Here is a 17,410-nt window from a genome sequence, read left to right as displayed (position 1 = left end):
GTCGTTGGCAACACTCACACTAGTTTGTTTCTATGTTAGCGACTAAAGTGCTACTTGTTACAGCTTGGCCGAAAATGACGGGTTTATTTCGCCGTTTATAGCCAGGGATGTGCACACGATGTCCCTGACGACGGTTGAGTGGTTCCGACCGCACCGTCCGGTTTCCCTGCTTTGCATACTCTTCATCAAGCTAGCTGCAGGTATGAGGTAAGTTTGCCGTTCCACGTCCAGATGTGGATCATTTTCCTAAGCAAGCGGTTATCAATGACCTATTTCAAACACTTCTTTAGCATTTATGTGAATTAAAGCGTCATGTTCGACAAATGTATATTCTGGCCCAGCGCTAACAAGTTGGTGAACTTCCCAGATATGTCTGACGTCACAACACAAAGCTGAACATTTCGAGACGAAGCTGACGTTTTCAGTTTACAGGCCCAATTTCAACTTCGATTTGCTGTTTTATATCTTTAGAGACAAAGGCATTCAAACTAGAAGTCTGCTCAAATTTTAATTCACCTGACAAGGCATGCAATGAATGATACCAGAGTTCAACAACTGAGTTGTTACATAGATATGTATTTTTTCCATTGTGAACCTTCAACTTCATCAAAGCCAGTTTGGAATAACGACCAAAACAAGCTCGATGCCACTTGGTGTCATATATGAATTGGGGTGGAAAATCTCCATAGGAAGTTTGGAACAAATCCAAATTGGGTGGAATAAAATAACTTGTCAGTCAGATGACTGCGTTTAATAACATGCCTAATCCAACTTGTTTCCCAAGTATGCTCAGGCTTCAGAAGCGCTTGGCGTCCAGCGTCATGGGCTGTGGCAAGAATAAGGTTTGGTTGGATCCCAACGAGACTAATGAGATTGCCAATGCCAACTCGCGTGAGTTGTTTTACTGGCCAGGTTGTAACCTATTTGTGCCACCATAATTCTTACAATACGACGCGACACGACAGGCCAGCAAATCCGCAAGCTGGTGAAGGATGGCCTGATCATCAGGAAGCCTGTGACAGTGCATTCCCGTGCCCGCTGCCGCAAGAACATGCTGGCACGCCGCAAAGGACGTCACACGGGCTACGGTGGGCTATTTTTTTGGCCTCATTTCCATTATGCTCGAAAATTGCAAGTGTCTTTTTAACATTCCATACAAGAATTTTCAAACAATAAACCGGCCCTCGAATAAAACTGTAAACTCGCTTTCTTCCGCTTGCAGGTAAGCGGAAGGGTACCGCCAACGCCCGTATGCCCGAGAAGCTGATCTGGATGCGACGCATGCGCATCCTGCGCCGTCTCCTCCGCCGTTACCGGGAGTCCAAAAAGATTGACAGGCACATGTAAGCGCTGCTTCTTTTTTTTTTTTTTTGGTCAATTCCAAATTCGTTGAGCTTAACCCGAAATTGCCTCTCCCTGTCCAGGTATCACAGTTTGTACCTAAAGGCCAAGGGTAACGTGTTCAAAAACAAGCGCATCCTAATGGAGCACATACACAAACTGAAGGCAGACAAGGCTCGCAAGAAGCTCTTGGCGTAAGTTATTTCATTTCATGAAACCCTCACGGAATCCTAGTAATATTTTGTGCCATTCGGGTTTGGACGTGTCCAAATGAAAATCATTGAAAATGTCATTTTTGGTGTCGCCCCAACGAATGAAATGCAAGTAAGTGTGTTCTCTTTGGTCCAGCGACCAGGCCGAGGCTCGCCGCACAAAGACGAGAGAAGCTCGCAAACGCAGAGAAGAGCGTCTCCAGGCTAGGAAAGAGGAGTTCATCAAGAATTTGGCCAAAGAGGATGAAGCCGGCAAATAAGCGACCACATCCCACTCAGCTTTTTGTTATGAATAAATTTGGGTTCACGTTACCACATGCTGGTCAGTGTCTTTTGTTTTTAACGTGTGGAGCTTAGATTTTAAATACTGTTGTACCTCGACTTACAAGTATCAACTTTTTAAAGTTGCAAATAGAACGGATCGATTCCAGAGGTATCAAGGTACCGCTCTGTGAATAAATCTGTGTTTTGAGCTGGATGCCAAAAGGTGGCAGCATAGAGCAGACGATAATTTTTCACTCTGGAACTTAAAGTCAAGTTCCAGCAGCAGGTTGTCATTAGTTATCTCAAAAGGTAAGATTTACAAACAAGGTGGGCATGTTAACATCCTCATCCATGCTCGGCCTTTGAAAAAAAATCCACACGCCAGTCGTACAAAAGGGTCACGGGATCCAGTTGACAAATACAAACATCCACCTTGGTGAATGAGTTCAAACCTGCTTGCACAGTTTAATCCGTGAGCCCTGTTATTTTAGTATCAATAGAAATAAAAGGTCACATTGCAGCCTACGTTTATGGTGCCGCCATATAAAAGCAATCTTGCATGTAAAAATAGCCGTCTCAGGTAAAGTAAATGAGAGGCTTCAAGACGGAGGGGGTGGGGGGGGGGAGGCCATTTTTACAGCTCTCCTCATCTCATTTCTTCATTACTGGGAGGTGCTGCTGTTTCCCGGAGCGTGAGGCTAAATGGGATTAGACGAGGGGAAGGAATATGAGCCGCTGTTCATTACTACACTCAGCCATCAACGCACACGGAATCAAATTTTCCACATGCAACAACAATACCGGTTTAAAGCTAACATTAACCATCACTGACCCACTTAGCTATTACTTTGCTATTTTTACATCCGCTCTAATGCAACAGTACCTTAAATAATACATGAGTCAGCCATCGCTAAACGCATTAAAATGCTAAACAAGTTAAGCCGCAACGCGATTCATTTTCACACTTTCTGCAAGTAGGCTGCAGAAGTTTAATTAACAGCAGGGTGACAAATGTAAGACGAATTCCATTGTTGTGGCCATTTTTTTTTCTCGTTCACTGTGTGCACGCGCTGCCGAACTGAAGCGACGAGAACATGAATTTCCATTTGAGGTGCACACGGGGTAATTGAATGCTGCAGAGAGGGGAAGAGATGGAAAGATGTGATGAAAGGAAGGAGGCCAAATGTGTTTGGAGCAGAGTCATTTGAATTTTGTGGTTCAAGGCTCCACCCACATCCTACGAAGTGGGGATTAAACTCCTTCGCCATCTGATCTCTCTGATTCTGATTTGGGCCCATTTGGTTGAGGACTTGGTTAAAGTACGAGCTCTGGAAGGTGACGCAAATCCCCCCCTCCTCCCCGCTCTAAAAACTCCTGAAGTCACCCGAAGAACATGCACAGGTGACTTTGCCTAGATTCGCTTTGCCAATTCTCTCTAACTTGAATGCAGCCAGCCTGTCCGAAAACAAACAATAGAAGCGCGTCAAATTGCCGTGTCGGCGTGTGGAGATATATATATATTTAAAAATCCAGGCCCAGAAAAGCGCTTAGGCGGAGGAGCTGAAAAATTCATATCTACGCGTCGGCAAATGCGTCCGTGACACAAGCCGCCGAGAGCACAGGAAAGAAAGAAGAAGAAGAAAAAAAGTAATACCTTTCTTTGCGACTTAATGGATTTTCAAGTGCACTTTTACGGTTCTGTGTGTTTGGAAAGCACAAAAGGTCAGCAAAGTGGCGAACCGGGCTGAAAAGATGTTTGACATGAAGTCCAATAAAAAAGGAAAAAAAAAATCATACTTTGGCAGACACATGTTTGTATTTCGTTGTACTCTATTACTATCTTACTGAGTTTGTAAAAGTCTGGTTGGTTCATGTCTAAAAATTTGTAACCAATGTATTGTACAAATGATTTCATTGTCAAAGCGGAACCAGAAGCGCGACTATGGGAGAACCTTGTTTACTCAGACATTAGGGAGATACAACAAAAGTTTGTTGTTTTTTTTTCTTCTTCTTTTCTTTTGACTCATTTGTGAGTCGCAGCTTGGAACAGAGATAAATCACCCTCACGCTCCCTGGAGTCATTAAGAGGGAGCATTAAAGATAAAGAAGCAAGCGTCTTGCCAGGAGCACTGTCCTCATTAACCTCCATGCCTCAAAGTACAAATACTTTAGTAGCTTTTTCAGGCATCTGTACTTCACAATTTTTTACTCCTACTCCCTACATCTGAAGACATATCGGTTCTTCCTGCTCTTTACTTTTCAAAGAATGACCCTCCAATTTGTAAAACAATCCCACATACTGTATATTGAGGTGTATTTTTTCTGTTGTTATCAGTTGCTGATTTTGCACTTTTCTTGCTAGTCAGTTCACAGTGGAAGCATAGCTTGTACTAACACCATTGTTTTTGTTTTTTAGATATAATCCTGGGTCAGGGCAGAAACCCTGCATCTTAAAAATGTTTTAAAAAACGTACAGTAGTGACATAATGAAAAGGAATCAAACCGGTTTCGCTTCAATTCACTGGCCATTGTGCTGCTCCTTTTGATGTGCGCCTTGTCCACCGGGAGGCAGTGTAATACAGACCTATAGGGAAGGACATGAGAATAATGTTAGTCATATTTCAGAGGATTAAGACGAGATGCATGCACAACGCTCATCCCATAGTTAAAATTAAAAATCGTTCCAACAGTGGCTTGCATCGCCCAAAATTCGTGAGCCGGGTCTCAAGGCGCTGACGTCTACTTTTACACACTTAATATTCATACTTATACTTAATACTTTCGCCAACTCTGCTCGCCCGTGACCGTTTTGGGGAATGGAGGGGGCGACAACATCAAAAAGGGTGAGATGGAAGAAAACTGCTCTAAGCAGGTGTGGAGGTGGGCGAGCAGAGGGTTGACTTGCCACAATGTGCCACACGAGCGTCATCCAGCTGCAAACAAACAAAAACCATCTGCGATAAGCGCTGACTCAGCCATCTGGAACCGCCCGCGGCAACGTTCACCCCAACTTTAAGGACACGCTCGAGTAAAGTACATTGAACCCACGCAAATGTGCAGTTTGGCATTCACACTCATTACTGTTTTTGTGCACGGGTGGTATTGCTTTGGTATCATCTGAAATGAGTTGAGGAGCTTCAGATTTAGATCCAAGTAGTTCTCTGGCTCCCTCTTGTGGCACGTGTAAGAAATTATAGTCCAGAATAAACCTTTTCAGGAGGAGTTGTGTAATGTTGGGAATCGAGGGGACTATTAATCATAGTATATCCCCATTAAAAAAAAAATCTTTTTGGGGTTGTTGTTTATTTTCCACCAAAGCTGCAGATCGAAAAATGTCCTCCCTTCTCAACAAACACATGTAATCAAGCACTATTTTTGGCACTCAATCTTCCTCTACACTTTGCAAAATGGACGTTTTGTTTGCCCGAGCTTTCAACGAAACAAGAGTGAACGCGCCAAAGGAGACGCCGGCCTGACATTTCGAGCGTACCTCAACAAGATGAAAAATGGAGACCATTTGAGTTGATCCCTCCGTTTCTGTATTTATTTTAGAAATGACTCAAAAAATATTGAAATGCATCGTTTTCAAACACACGTGAAAATAATTACAGTACACATTTGATTGTGGGTGCCATTTCGCATCCCCTCCAGTGACCAAAAAAAAAAAAAAAAAAAAAAAAGCTGTAAAAGTGATAAGATGCCAGAGCAACTTGATGTTCTGCCACTCCCACATCTTTCCAAAATCGCATTTCTTCCAGTTTGATAACAGAATTGGGTCATCATTTGAGAAATTGCGCCACAGCAGGCACACTGACACACGGTGCCAGTGTGGTCAATGGCCTGCCAGCAGCTTTTCCGCTGCCAATGACTTTTATTGGGAGTTAATTGTATTACTTGCGCTCATTACGAGCAGGCGACTCGGGGCTTCTCGGGATGGAGGCGAGGGGGAACCTAAGTGTGATGGATCCTCCCAAGGTCTGCACAGAAACAAATGGACTAACAACGTTGGATAAATGCGAAACATCTTCTGTAGGTTAATTAGATGGCTTTCCGTCACGTTTGCTTGCAGGCTAGCCGAACATTTTGTACCAGGGGTCACCGACCTTTTCGAAACTGAGGCCTACTTCTTGGATATTGATGAATTAATGTGAAGTTGTGACAACATATAGCATTTTGGACTAGTGGTGAACTAATTTTACAGTTCCTGCACGGGCTGTCAATCGACTTGTCAAACAAATGACGACACACACAAACGGAGGGTTCATCGCACTTTATTGGGCAACGCCGAAAAGTGATATGGCCTGTCAATAAATGGTCCTGAGCCCAAGTGTGTGTTACTGTACGTGTGTGTAGACAAAACAAAGCGAGCGACGACATGGGCTGTGCATAGTTTTCTGGCTTAGTCGAGTAAATAGATAAAGAGTGCAAAGTGTTCACTGGGCTTTACTTTTTCCACATTTTGCTTTGCAAACTGCAAAGAGGAATCTGAATGAGTACTTGTCAGACGTGTCATGGGAGAAACTGGCCAAAGATGCAGTAGGCATGCCAATGAAAACTGTAAGTGATGCTCTGCAATTGTTGTGATATCAATGCACTGATTAGTCGCTTCCTGCATGGCTTTACTATTCAGAGTAGCGTGTCACGAGAAGGCTGGCCATGTTTTATTGCTTTGATGCCATTTATTATTGTTTTGTTTTTTGTTTTTTTTAAACGTTGCGCTCCCGAGAGATGCTACCTTGACAAGAAACGGTCACATAATGTGACCATACGTACAGTATGAGTACAGCAGATAAGGCAAATTGGAAGTGGTGAAATTATCATGTGACGAAACTACCAGAGGTGCATCTGCGCGGTGACAGTGTCAGTCGCGGAAATGACGAGAGAGCGGTGCAACGTAGAACTTCCAAAAAGTGGAACGCCCCGAGAGTTGGAAATAAATTTGGAGCAAAAATTGGAATCAAACCGACATCGCATGCAAAATCTCGTAAGGCCTCAAGGCAGGGCAAATTATGGTCCACTCTTAACATTTGACATTATAAAGGAGTCCTACAATAAAGCCGCATTATTGTTTTTTTCCCTACAACTGATTAATTAAGATGTATGTGTTCATTTCTTATGTTATGAAATACTGCAAAATGCCATCGTATAATGAATAGCATGTTGTGTGTGTTAACCATTCAAGCTAAGGATATTTAATCGCAAACAGTGTGGACATACAATATAAAAATAGTAACGGGCATGTATTGTTTGTCCTCTGCAAAAAATGATAAATATGACTGCAGTTTACTGTTTATATATAGCTATCTCAAAGTCATAAATAGCATGTAGCTCACGGGTAATGACTACCTTCAAAACGATGAGAGAAGCTCAGCGTTCCACTTTGGAGGTTCCACTGCATCTGAGATTTGACGGGAAAGTGTCACAATCTTTTTCTAACTAATATCCATTTTTTAATGATTATTATCAGGCACCCATATTGAATACAGGACTGAATGCGTGACACAAAGTCTCCCCGTAGGCTCCCTGCAGCCCTATCGAGCTTTCCCAGTTAGCGGTGAGGTAGCCTGACATCTCTTTTGCTCCCCCGCGATGCTACATTTCCCACATTTGCGCTACATCAAAAGTAGCCCTGAAGAAAAGAAAACAAGACAAGCTGTTATTACCTACGCCAGCTGTTCATTTTATGGCCGTCGGCGAGGGCGTTTTGAGAGGGGTTGGGAGGGAACCATTCCCGAGGGTTCCTCTGTCAATTTCTGCTAATTATAACAAGTCAAGTACTATTATTATTATTATTATTAGCCGGCGTCATATTTCAAACAAAATGTCCACCGGCACTAAGCCTCGCTTCTTGCCACTGCTCAGCCGCAGGAAGCCGTCCGTCTCCTCGTTCTTGCCCACGCAGATCTGCGGCAGGAGAATGTGGGGCGGGGTGGGGTGGGGGGTGGGGGGGGGGGGGTGTAAATAATCCAGGATTTGGGAAGGATGGCGAAGACGATTATGGGCAAGGAAAGCGGGAATAGGTACGGTCGAGTGATTTGGACAATGAAATGGCCAAAGAATGGGAATCGGATTGAGAGGAAAGGTGGATGGGGGGGACAGAAACGATGGGATATGCAGGAGGTTAACAACGGGGATGAGGGGTGGCGATATGGATAACGGATTGGGAGCGAGACAGGGCAGAAAACAGAAAAAGAATCATTGGGGGAAAAAGGTGGCTTTTTCATTCATGAGTTGGGCTGAATCACAACGCAAATGTGCCATCTTCTGTCACTTCAGCACTTTCACGCATCCATTTGCATACATTGTTGTTAATGCGTTCGCTCGGTGTGTGTGTGGGGGTGCGTGCGTGCTCACCTGGGCCTCTTTCACCGTCATCTGGCCTTTGTCTCTGTTGCCGTGGAAACCAGCCATGACCTTCCACACTCGCTCGCCAGGACGCACTCGCTGCACAAAGTTGGCAGGGAAATATCCCACCTTGCTGCGGCTTTTCCCCTGATGATCAAGCACAAAAAGGCACTCTTATACTTTTACAGGGCAATCACCAGACACGATACTTGTGATCATTTTAGAATGAGTCGGTGAAGCAGCAAGTGGCTCATTTCGGTACTTTTGGTTCAGAGTAACGGAGAAAGAGGGTTCAGGTTAGTGGCACATATGGTAAACTTGTGACTGCATACGTTTTACGAAACACGGACAACCTCCCCCCACCTCCCACGCTAACCAGGCATCCTCACACCCACGCCCATTGAATTTCAAAGGCAACCAGCAGGCTCTCAAGTCTCGCCGCCTCGTTGGACTGGAGGAGGCTTGACTGATTGCACAAGTGCCAGGATGGCGTTTGCTCACAAAAGGGTAATGGGAGGCAAGAACGAAGATGACGACGATGCTTCCAAACTCACCTTCCACCAGTCCTCATTGGAGTCATCTGTGACTTTGACACGATCGCCGGGCCTGAAGGATAAACCGAAGCAGCAGCTCGCATGAGCGGAAATATGATCTTGGGTTCAATTAGGGCTGAGTGGTCCATACATGAAATTCATTAAGTTGATGAGTCAAACAGATTTCTTCTTCTTACTATTATTTTTTAATTAATGCCGTTTCCATAGCTCACGATAGAAAAGGTTCCACAGAAAAAAATGCAATCAGGCGAATTAGTGACTCGCTAATAAATTGGTTGACTTCTTCCTGTCCCGCACGTCACGGAAATGTTTGTCTCCTTCCCAGTATCCCACCCGCCAGGTCTCGAGGGAGGTCGCCAGGCCATAGTTCAAGCTACCGTTATTCAAAATAATAATAATAATGATGATAACTACATACATAAATACACTAATACCAATGACAATGAAAGAACTGACTGTAGTTCCAAATCGTTGTTCTCCTGAGGCAGGAACTTGTAGAGAGCCACGTAGGTGTGCATGGAGTGGACTTCCACACGCTTGGGAGTCTAAAGAAAATCACACACACATTACTTGGAGAATAAGAAGAGAGAAAAGGAGAAGGAGCAAAGGAAAAAAGACAAGGAAGAATAGAAGAGGAAAGATAGGAAAGGAAGTGCGAATGCACACCTTTAGGCTGACCCGCTCTTCAGAATCTGCCTTCTCGCTTTCGGGAGGGGTGAGCACTGGACACACACACACACACAATGAGGAAGAAGAAAGACAGATGTTTAATTTTGTGTGTGTGCATGTATGGACAGAGCGTTTTGAAACAACTTAACCCACTTCCTGGAATGGATTCCTCTTCGGCGATTGGCTGATTCTCCAGCTTGTCTGGGAACTTCTCAGCCTGTCGAAGCAAATCATTTGTGGTAGGTTCGGCGCGAATCCTCGACCGATGCATCTTTTTGCTACGCGTAAGCCAACCGAAAGTCGGCTACCTCGTGGCAGGGCGACTCGGAGATGCTGCCGAAGCTGCAGCGACTCATCTGAGCCAGCGACGTCCCGTAGCGCAGCGCTTCGTACACGGGGTCCACCGTGGCGCGGTCCACCTCTGCGAGATGACAAACCACGCAGCGCATTTGACATCTAATACCTGAAACAACGGCGGCGACCGTTCCACCAGACAAACACCTCCCTCACTCACTCACCATGCACATCAGGAGTCTCCCTGACGACGCCCAGCGACTCAGTGGTTAGTAGAGGCGAGCTGAAGTTTCGCTTAAAAGCTCCCGTCTGAAGAGAGACGGCGTGCGGGGGAAGACGACAGGTGACAGGTAAGGTCTTAAGTGATGGGAGCGTGAAAAGAGGCGGGTAGAGTGGCGTTGGCACATTTGTGTGCATAGATTATCAAGCGGCTAGGTGAAATGTTAAAAGAATGCATGCAGCCACGTCTGCTGCCTAAATGGGTTTGCAGAGGGACTCAACGTCATTGAATGATAGAAGATGAAGAATTGAATGATGAAGAATGATACGTTTGCCTTGGGCCCTGCAATTTAGACCTGACTGGTTTGCTGCCTAGTTGGGTTGGCAGAGGGAATCAAGAAATGAAGTAAATGTTCCATCGTGGCTCCAACAACATGTCATGCTAATGCTAGGATGCGACATGTGATGTTGAACCATTAAAGGCATGCTGCACGCTGCAATTCAGGCCCGACGTTTCCACCACTGTTCAGTGCACCAGTGGGCAATCTGTGCCGGTAGATTTGACCTGTCAATCACAGACGGTAACATTTCCAGTTCACTCGATCTAACATTTCGGACATTTTGACTGCAATTTACCACGACAACATCAGACCAACTGGCAGCAAAGTTACAGAGTAGAAGTCACCCAGCCATAAATAGTCGCGCTGCCGTCCCTTAGGGGGAGCAAGGTCACCCCCGAAGATGAGCGCGATTGGACTGACCACAACCCCCCACCCCACCCCAGCCAGCACCAAATCAAAAGTGTCCTAAGGAAGACGACAACAATAGGGTGCGAATCGTTAACACAGATGCCAGAGGTGTCATCGGTTGGCCAGATGGCTCCAGAGCATCTCCATGGGGGCCTGCAAACACCGCATCGACGCATTCCACAGGGCTCCTGTCTACATTAGTCTTATTATTTTTGTTTCATGTGTGATCAAGCGCGACTAAAAATCACCACGCGATCCAAGGACAAACTGCAGAGGATCAGTGCGAGCTTTATTTAGCACGAGGAATATGTCGAGAATGCTCGTCAGGAAAGCACAAAGACATTACAAAGGCCTGTTTTCTCACCTTGAAGTCGTTTGGTCTTCTAATAATAGACACATACAGTGAGGCATCAACATTGGGGGTGGGGGGGGGGGGGGGGGCTGGACAACTGGCTTACAGGCTGAACGTGTTGTGGAAGGAATGAAAAGCAAGCGTCCAGGCGTTCCGTAGTAATTCAATGCTAATCATAGAAGAAAGCAAAGTTCGGCGTGCAAGCGCCCACAACTAAGGGCCGATTCATTTGAAAGACAGATTGAACAAATTTGAGGTGACGTGCATGCAAAATGTCTCTTCCGTATCCCTGCAGGTCATTATTTGAGGCCAGGCTGGGCTCAGCGGGCCTCTTTAATGAAGCCGCTGTTCTTTACGTTGAATTAACACTGATGCCACCACAGCAAGAATACACGGCGGCTTTATTGGAGCCTTATATTAAAAAAACGATGACTGGCACACTCCGCTATTGAACATGAGCATGCACCTGGGTGCTGTCAGCGTTTATTTCTTGGTTTATTTTAGACCTTCGATGATGTCCAGTGCCTTAAGTTGCCAATGGTAAAACAAACGGACTACAAGCAGGAAACAAAATCTCAAATCTCCTTTACGGCTTTCTGCAAGCGAGCCTCGCGAGTGAAATGACAAGCGTGTGTCACTACTGCGGTTGTAGAAAAAACCTTTTATGTGAAATAAAGGGTCCAAAAAAAAAAAAAAAAAAAAAAAAAAAACCCCAGCCCTGCATAGGATGAATATTTGATCTGTATGTTTCAGGCTGAAGTAGGTCACACTCATGACTAGGTAAGCACATTTCCGAGTGTGCTTGCTCACCGTGAGACTCCCCGGCAAGTTATGCGGCTGATTCCCGAAACGTCTAATCCCCGCTTTGATGAGCGCGCAGCCATCCAAAAGGACAGTGACGACGGCTTGCTTCCGCGCCCTCAAAGGCGCCGAATTTCATACTGAATTAAGCCGGGCCAGCTGGATGGGGGCAGATATTGATTTCGTGGCGGGGAAGCGATGGGCTGTAGCGTCGTGAGAAGACGGGAAAGGAAGGGTGAGAAAAGCCGCTCGATGTCGAACAATTTAAGGTGAACTCATTTATAGTTTTAAAATTATTATTTTTTTTACCTTTGCCGACGTTTCACACGCCGGTCAGTGTCTTAATCGTCTTTGCGGGGCAGCTTATATTTGCACTGAAAGGGGACTCACTGATCCTCTTTGTACAGGACAACCCCCCCCACCCCTTGTCAGGCTAAGCCCATTAGCCAGACTCCAAGGCCAACAACTTGAGAAACCATTAAGGCATCCAGATGCTGCTGTGGCGTTCCGCGAGTCAGCGCGCACGCTGCCGCGATTAACCATGCGAAAATATGCATCCACTGCCAGGCGGATTACTGTTACCGCAACCGAAGAGGAGAACTGCTTGAATGAGTTGCAGAGGAATTCGAAGCAAGAAGGAAATATTCCTGTGTTCATGTTAGAATTGGAAGTTTACGTTGAACCAGGCACAAGCACTGCAATCCGGGCTCGACCAGTATTTTACGCTACTGCTACAACATAAAGATTGGTGTGAAAACAAGAATTAAAATTTAGGCCCGACTAGTTTTCTGGTTCGACGGGTCGCTGAGGAAGTCAAAAACACACACGTATGTTCCCTAGTAATTTCCGAAACATGCAAAGCTTACGGTGGAACGCAAAGTTTGGCGTGAAAGTATTCATACCGGCTGCAATTCCGAACAGATCTGCGAACGGGTTGCAGAGGAAATGAAAACACAAAGTCGATTTTTCATCGCTTCCCTACCTTGCCATAGCACGGCTGCTGAGACAGCTCCGACGAGCACCACAGGTGAGCCGCTAGTTTGCAGGCTTTGCAACGCAGGCCTTGCTTGGAGTTGCCTGCGTGGACATTCACATCGCTTATTCAATTACATTACCAGAAATCACACCGGTAGACTGACGCGATGGGCCTGAAAGAATGCAGATGGCACTGGAGTCAAATGAATCAGTGCTGCTTGTCAAGACGCAGTGTCAACACAGTGAGATTTGTGGACTGACAACGAAGCACAAATGGAGGAAAAAAAAAAAAAAAAGGACATCTGGTGTCGAACCATTCACAAGTACAGCAAATCATCCGTGAATCATTAGCTAGATAAATTGGGAGCGAGAAATGTTGTATATAAGTGGCCATCACCTTGGATCACATGTTTGCATCGCTCGCAGCTGGTCGGCCTGCGGAAGACGTGCTCGTGGAAACTGTGAGTCTTGAGAGGCGCTGCGGACGGCGGGGCCGGAGACTTGAGCTGAACCTTGGCGCTCAGAGACAGCGAGGGACTGACGGAGGGCGAGCGCGACAACTCGGACAGTGACGGGTTCGGGCTGACGGCCGGCGAGAGAGCGGGCGACCGCTCGTAGGCCAGGGGTGACTCGGACAAGGCGGGCGGCGGCGGAGGCGAGGGAGCGATGATGAGCGTGCAGGGTGGTCGCGAGTCGCCATTGCTCCGATGGAAGAAGTTGTCCACGCTTTTGCTGCGCATCACAGACTTGAAGGACAGCGAGCGCTTCAGACGCTGCAGCTGAAAGGAACGTGAACACGTTAGCCGACAAGTAAGAGATGGCAATTTATTGCCTAAATGGGTTGCAGAAGATATCGGAAGAACATTGCTGATCAAACAATATGTGGTGCTAATGCTGGAAAGCAAAGTTTGGAGTCAAACGATTCAGTTCCGTAAATCAAACTAGATGAGTTTCTCGCCTCGACGGGTGGCAGGTGAAATCAAAACTGGAAATATATTACCAATTAAAGAATATCGAATGCTAATGCTACAACGCTCGGTTTGGTGTAGAACTATTTACAAGTCCTGCAATACAGGCTTGACTAGTTAGCTGCCTCGATGGGTTGCAGACTAACTCAAAAGCTGAAAAGCTTCAACAACACCCAACACTAATGCCTGAAAGCCAAGTCTGGTGAGGGCCATTCAATTCAAGCACTGCAATCCAGCCCGGAGATAAATGCTGACTAATGAGCCACGTGCTGCTTCACTAAATCATTTTTATGACAACGGTTCGACATAACGACACGCATGAGTGCATTTGAACGAAAGAGCAAGACAAGGACGGGGATGGAGGGGATCAAGGACATGAGGACATTTGCCTCAAAAGCCCCATTTTCAAAGAGCGTTCGCTCTCAGTCAGGCTTTTTTCTCTCCTTCCATCTCCATCACCCTTGTCCCCCCCCCACCTCCCGACTTCCTGACTTCACAAATTTGCCACCCCTTGCGAGCGGACACCAATCGATAGGCCTTTTAAAAATGCCCTTTTGATTGGGTTCATTGAGCGGGCCCGCCCGTCTTGGCACCGGACGCAGCGAGTTTATCCGCAACACTGCCTCTTTTCATCTCGTCACGGCCACAGAAAAGGGCGCTGACGAGGTGAACACTTATTTAGCCGTCTTGGTGAAGCAGCATGTGGCTCGAGCGCTCAAGAATGTATTTGCATTTGCTCCAACCAACGATTTTAAACGAGTTTAAAATCCTGGCATGGAATTTTACCAGCGACTATCTGCCGCAAATGATGAGATAATCTCGAGGTGAAGCAGCATGTGGCTCATTTACCGATTGTTGGTTGTTTTGTGGCATTTAATGAAACACTGAGCATTGCGCAGCATTGTGTAAAAAGTCCAATCGATATATCTCGGGATACAGCGGCTCTTCTTCCTTTTCTCGGCGTGCAGACGGCAATTAATGTGAGCGATGAAGATCTGCCTCGGTTGACCCAGTTTTTGCCGGTGTCGTCGCGTGGGAAAAAAAGACACAAAACGCTTTCTTGTTCTTATAAAAACAATCAATGGCACAAAACATACTCCTGAATGCAAAACTAAACAACCAATCAAATCTTAAGTTATGCTCTTATCCTCAGCGGAAAAAGTGCTTTGCTCATGCTGGCGTTTATTTTTTTTTTTTAAAGAACAGAACAGCCGCTGCACATGTCACATCGAGGGAGTTCGCGGAAAGTGCAGCGCTTGAATTTGAAGTCTCTGAAACTCCTCAAGAGGATAAGAGAGCAAAAGAGCAAGGAAGCAGTCACAAAGCTGCCACGTGAGCAAGCCTTCTTGCTGCACTCGGGCCACTGCTGCCGCTTGATCAGCTGCAGTCAGCTTATTTGTGCGAGCGAGCGGGAGGCTACTTGTCGCTGTTGACTGCATTAGCGTATAAAATGGAAAGTGCTCAAGTAGTGGTGGTACCGAATGAAGCGACATTATATTCACTTGTTTGGAAATCCACAAAATCGGAAAGAAAAATAAAATGTGTGCGTTAATTTCCTTGATTGTACCATGCAGTTTAAATTAAGTGTTCATGAGGTAATTTTTCATGCATGCCCATGCAAAAGCTCTGCGGTTTGCAAAGAAGGTCGTTTGCGCGCCGATCCGGGCCCTGGTGGCTGGTTGGAGGCACGCCTAATGAGGTCACCTTTGATTTAACACGAGACTAATCACTTTGCACGGTGTGAATCGACGAGAGTGGACCTGGCATGAAACTATGCGTGGCAGATTACAAAGCCCCCGCTGTGACGCAACGTCCCACCTACTCACATGCAAACACAGAGCAGAATGAATGAGCAAAGTGGACTAGAGCAACAGCAGGCAATTTGTGCTTCGTGTACACCTGATCGGAAAGTGATCCCCAAGGTGGGGTTGATGATGTACATTCCCAATCGCGATGTAGATGTTCATTAAAATAACAAAAATTATAGTTACTGTATCTGCAGGCTATTGCAAGGGACCCATGAGAAAAATTTCCATTGCTGTGATCGCAGCTACCTTTTTTCCCCCCCTTTGCCTTCCCACGAGTACTCGCACACACCCACTACTCAATCATTAATTTATCCCAGAATTCTTCACAACAGCCTATTTATAGAAGCCTCGGGCAAAGACCAGTCTCTGTGCTCATTTCCCCCCCCCCCCCCCCCCTCAAACAGGCTGAAGAACAGGGAAGGATCTTGTCGCAAAAGAGCACAAGAATAAAAACAAGGTGGATGCTAGATTTTGGGAGGGGCATTATTTGTACAGTAGGTCGCTTTCTAGTATTCTAACTAAAATAGCAGCAGTATTGTTCTTGCAAGAATTTGATAGCATTCCATACAAAAGTACACTGAACCAAATGGATTTTTTATAATGATTTCAAAAGGCAGATAGATTTTGTTTCAAATCACATCGGCACGAAACAAGCTTTTCTTTTTAAGTATCTTGAGCTTTTATATAGTATCGCTACAGTGACCGAGTAGCGTTAGCACGATGCAGAGGTTTCGGAGAACACGTCCAGTCGGCCCGTTTGTTGTGAATTACGAGCTCAGGCCAGACACGGCAAACTTCTGCTCTGGGATTGAACCATAAATTCAACGGCCACCCTACACACACTGTGTCGTCTCAAGGCAAGCACAAAACAACAAGGTCACTCGCCAGGATCATTGTGATTTGTTGCGTTTCTTTGACAATGACTTGTTGAAGGGCGTCGGCCTCGTTGTACAGATACAGCACACAATCACACAATTTGTGTATCAGCCGCAAGACCATGCAAATGTGCATTTTTTTTTGCTGTGTTTCGAGCTTCAAAATGTTGAGCATAGGCACTCAGCAAATAAATAAAACAGAAATAATGTAAGTTATTAATTTTTTCTGTGCCACCCAATACCAAATGACCCAGGGACCGGTACTGATCCGCGTCCTGGGGGTTGGGGATCACTGATTTACAACACTTAACCATTGAAACATATTTTGGGGTGGAAAATGAGTTCAAATCGCCAAGATGAACGCAATATTCATTCTTGACAACGTAAAGTTCACTGGACACCTAATTAGGAAAAGATGCCCATAAGCCCCAACAGAAACAAATGGGCAAGGGGGGCGGGGGGTGCAGGTGCGGTTTTACCTTGGACTCTGCTTGGCTGGGCACAGTAGCCGGTGCTCTCTGGAGGTCCCGCCGCTGTGGCTCATTCTCCTTCTCGCTAATTTCCGTCATGACGACTGGAATTTACAACCCTCAGTCTTTCTTAGTCGAACGGGAGAGAAGATTGGCGAAAAAATGGGGCGAGAGATGACCTGCACATGGCCAGGAGTCGTCCAAGTTTGGCGCCTTTCCCTCGGCCCAAGCTCCTCATTCGAACGACATATCCCGTCAAAAGTGTCACAGTTGTTGACTTGAATGACAAGGCGTGAACATAACGTGCCTGCTTACGCGTTTGAAGTCCAATTCGATAGCCGGGAACTTAGTGTGGACGCCGGCTGGGTTCTTTCTCTCACAGGTCGACCACTTTGCCGCTCCACTCTTCGACTGAAAACTACAAGCGCGCTCTGTGACGTTTGATTTCCTCGTGACGCAGCGCCTACCTCGTTTACGATTGGTCAAAAAATCCCGCGGAAGGTCCATACGGAAG

At 46.0% G+C, this 17,410-nt stretch overlaps 2 protein-coding genes across 4 annotated transcripts; one reads left to right on the top strand and one right to left on the bottom strand.

Annotated features, from left to right (window-relative positions):
• The first annotated feature begins 35 nt into the window (after window positions 1-35).
• LOC147190120 (large ribosomal subunit protein eL19-like) lies at window positions 36-1,865 on the top strand. The gene is made up of 6 exons (XM_086099418.1): window positions 36-207; window positions 785-891; window positions 966-1,088; window positions 1,223-1,343; window positions 1,425-1,535; window positions 1,690-1,865. Exons 1-6 carry the CDS (start codon window positions 119-121, stop codon window positions 1,811-1,813), a joined length of 675 nt encoding a protein of 224 aa, XP_085955544.1. The 5' UTR covers window positions 36-118; the 3' UTR covers window positions 1,814-1,865.
• Window positions 1,866-6,072: 4,207 nt separating this feature from the next.
• On the bottom strand, window positions 6,073-17,292 carry LOC147190119 (SH3 and cysteine-rich domain-containing protein 2-like). Of its 3 annotated transcripts, XM_086099424.1 has the most exons (12): window positions 17,076-17,292; window positions 16,906-17,000; window positions 13,173-13,554; window positions 12,783-12,877; window positions 9,904-9,988; window positions 9,694-9,806; window positions 9,539-9,602; window positions 9,383-9,438; window positions 9,173-9,261; window positions 8,717-8,768; window positions 8,172-8,309; window positions 6,073-7,721 (listed from the first exon to the last, which is right to left on the bottom strand). In XM_086099424.1, the coding sequence occupies exons 2-12, from the start codon at window positions 16,993-16,995 to the stop codon at window positions 7,623-7,625; spliced, it is 1,263 nt and encodes a 420-aa protein (XP_085955550.1). In that variant the 5' UTR covers window positions 16,996-17,000; window positions 17,076-17,292; the 3' UTR covers window positions 6,073-7,622. The 3 variants fall into 3 exon arrangements, with proteins under 3 accessions (XP_085955550.1, XP_085955549.1, XP_085955551.1); XM_086099423.1 differs by having other exon boundaries at window positions 16,906-17,292; XM_086099425.1 differs by lacking the exon at window positions 8,717-8,768 and having other exon boundaries at window positions 16,906-17,292.
• Window positions 17,293-17,410: the final 118 nt, after the last annotated feature.

Source organism: Hippocampus guttulatus, chromosome 19, assembly GCF_054856545.1.
Source record: "Hippocampus guttulatus isolate MCC_2025c chromosome 19, RoL_Hgut_1.0, whole genome shotgun sequence".
Classification (NCBI taxonomy): domain Eukaryota; kingdom Metazoa; phylum Chordata; class Actinopteri; order Syngnathiformes; family Syngnathidae; genus Hippocampus; species Hippocampus guttulatus.
This window is presented reverse-complemented; position numbering and strand designations above follow the sequence as displayed.

What these genes read in the sequence shown, in the direction of transcription:
- LOC147190120 (XM_086099418.1), top strand. Translation starts at nt 119, where the DNA reads ATGTCCCTGACGACGGTTGAGTGGTTCCGACCGCACCGTCCGGTTTCC. An exon ending in AGGACGTCACACGGGCTACG is followed by an intron (nt 1,089 to 1,222) that starts GTGGGCTATTTT and finishes TTCCGCTTGCAG; the next exon opens with GTAAGCGGAAGGGTACCGCC. An exon ending in GCTCGCAAGAAGCTCTTGGC is followed by an intron (nt 1,536 to 1,689) that starts GTAAGTTATTTC and finishes TCTTTGGTCCAG; the next exon opens with CGACCAGGCCGAGGCTCGCC.
- LOC147190119 (XM_086099423.1), bottom strand. Translation starts at nt 16,995, where the DNA reads ATGACGGAAATTAGCGAGAAGGAGAATGAGCCACAGCGGCGGGACCTC. An exon ending in ATGCAAACATGTGATCCAAG is followed by an intron (nt 12,878 to 13,172) that starts GTGATGGCCACT and finishes ATGTCCACGCAG; the next exon opens with GCAACTCCAAGCAAGGCCTG. An exon ending in CCGAGTCGCCCTGCCACGAG is followed by an intron (nt 9,603 to 9,693) that starts GTAGCCGACTTT and finishes TTGCTTCGACAG; the next exon opens with GCTGAGAAGTTCCCAGACAA.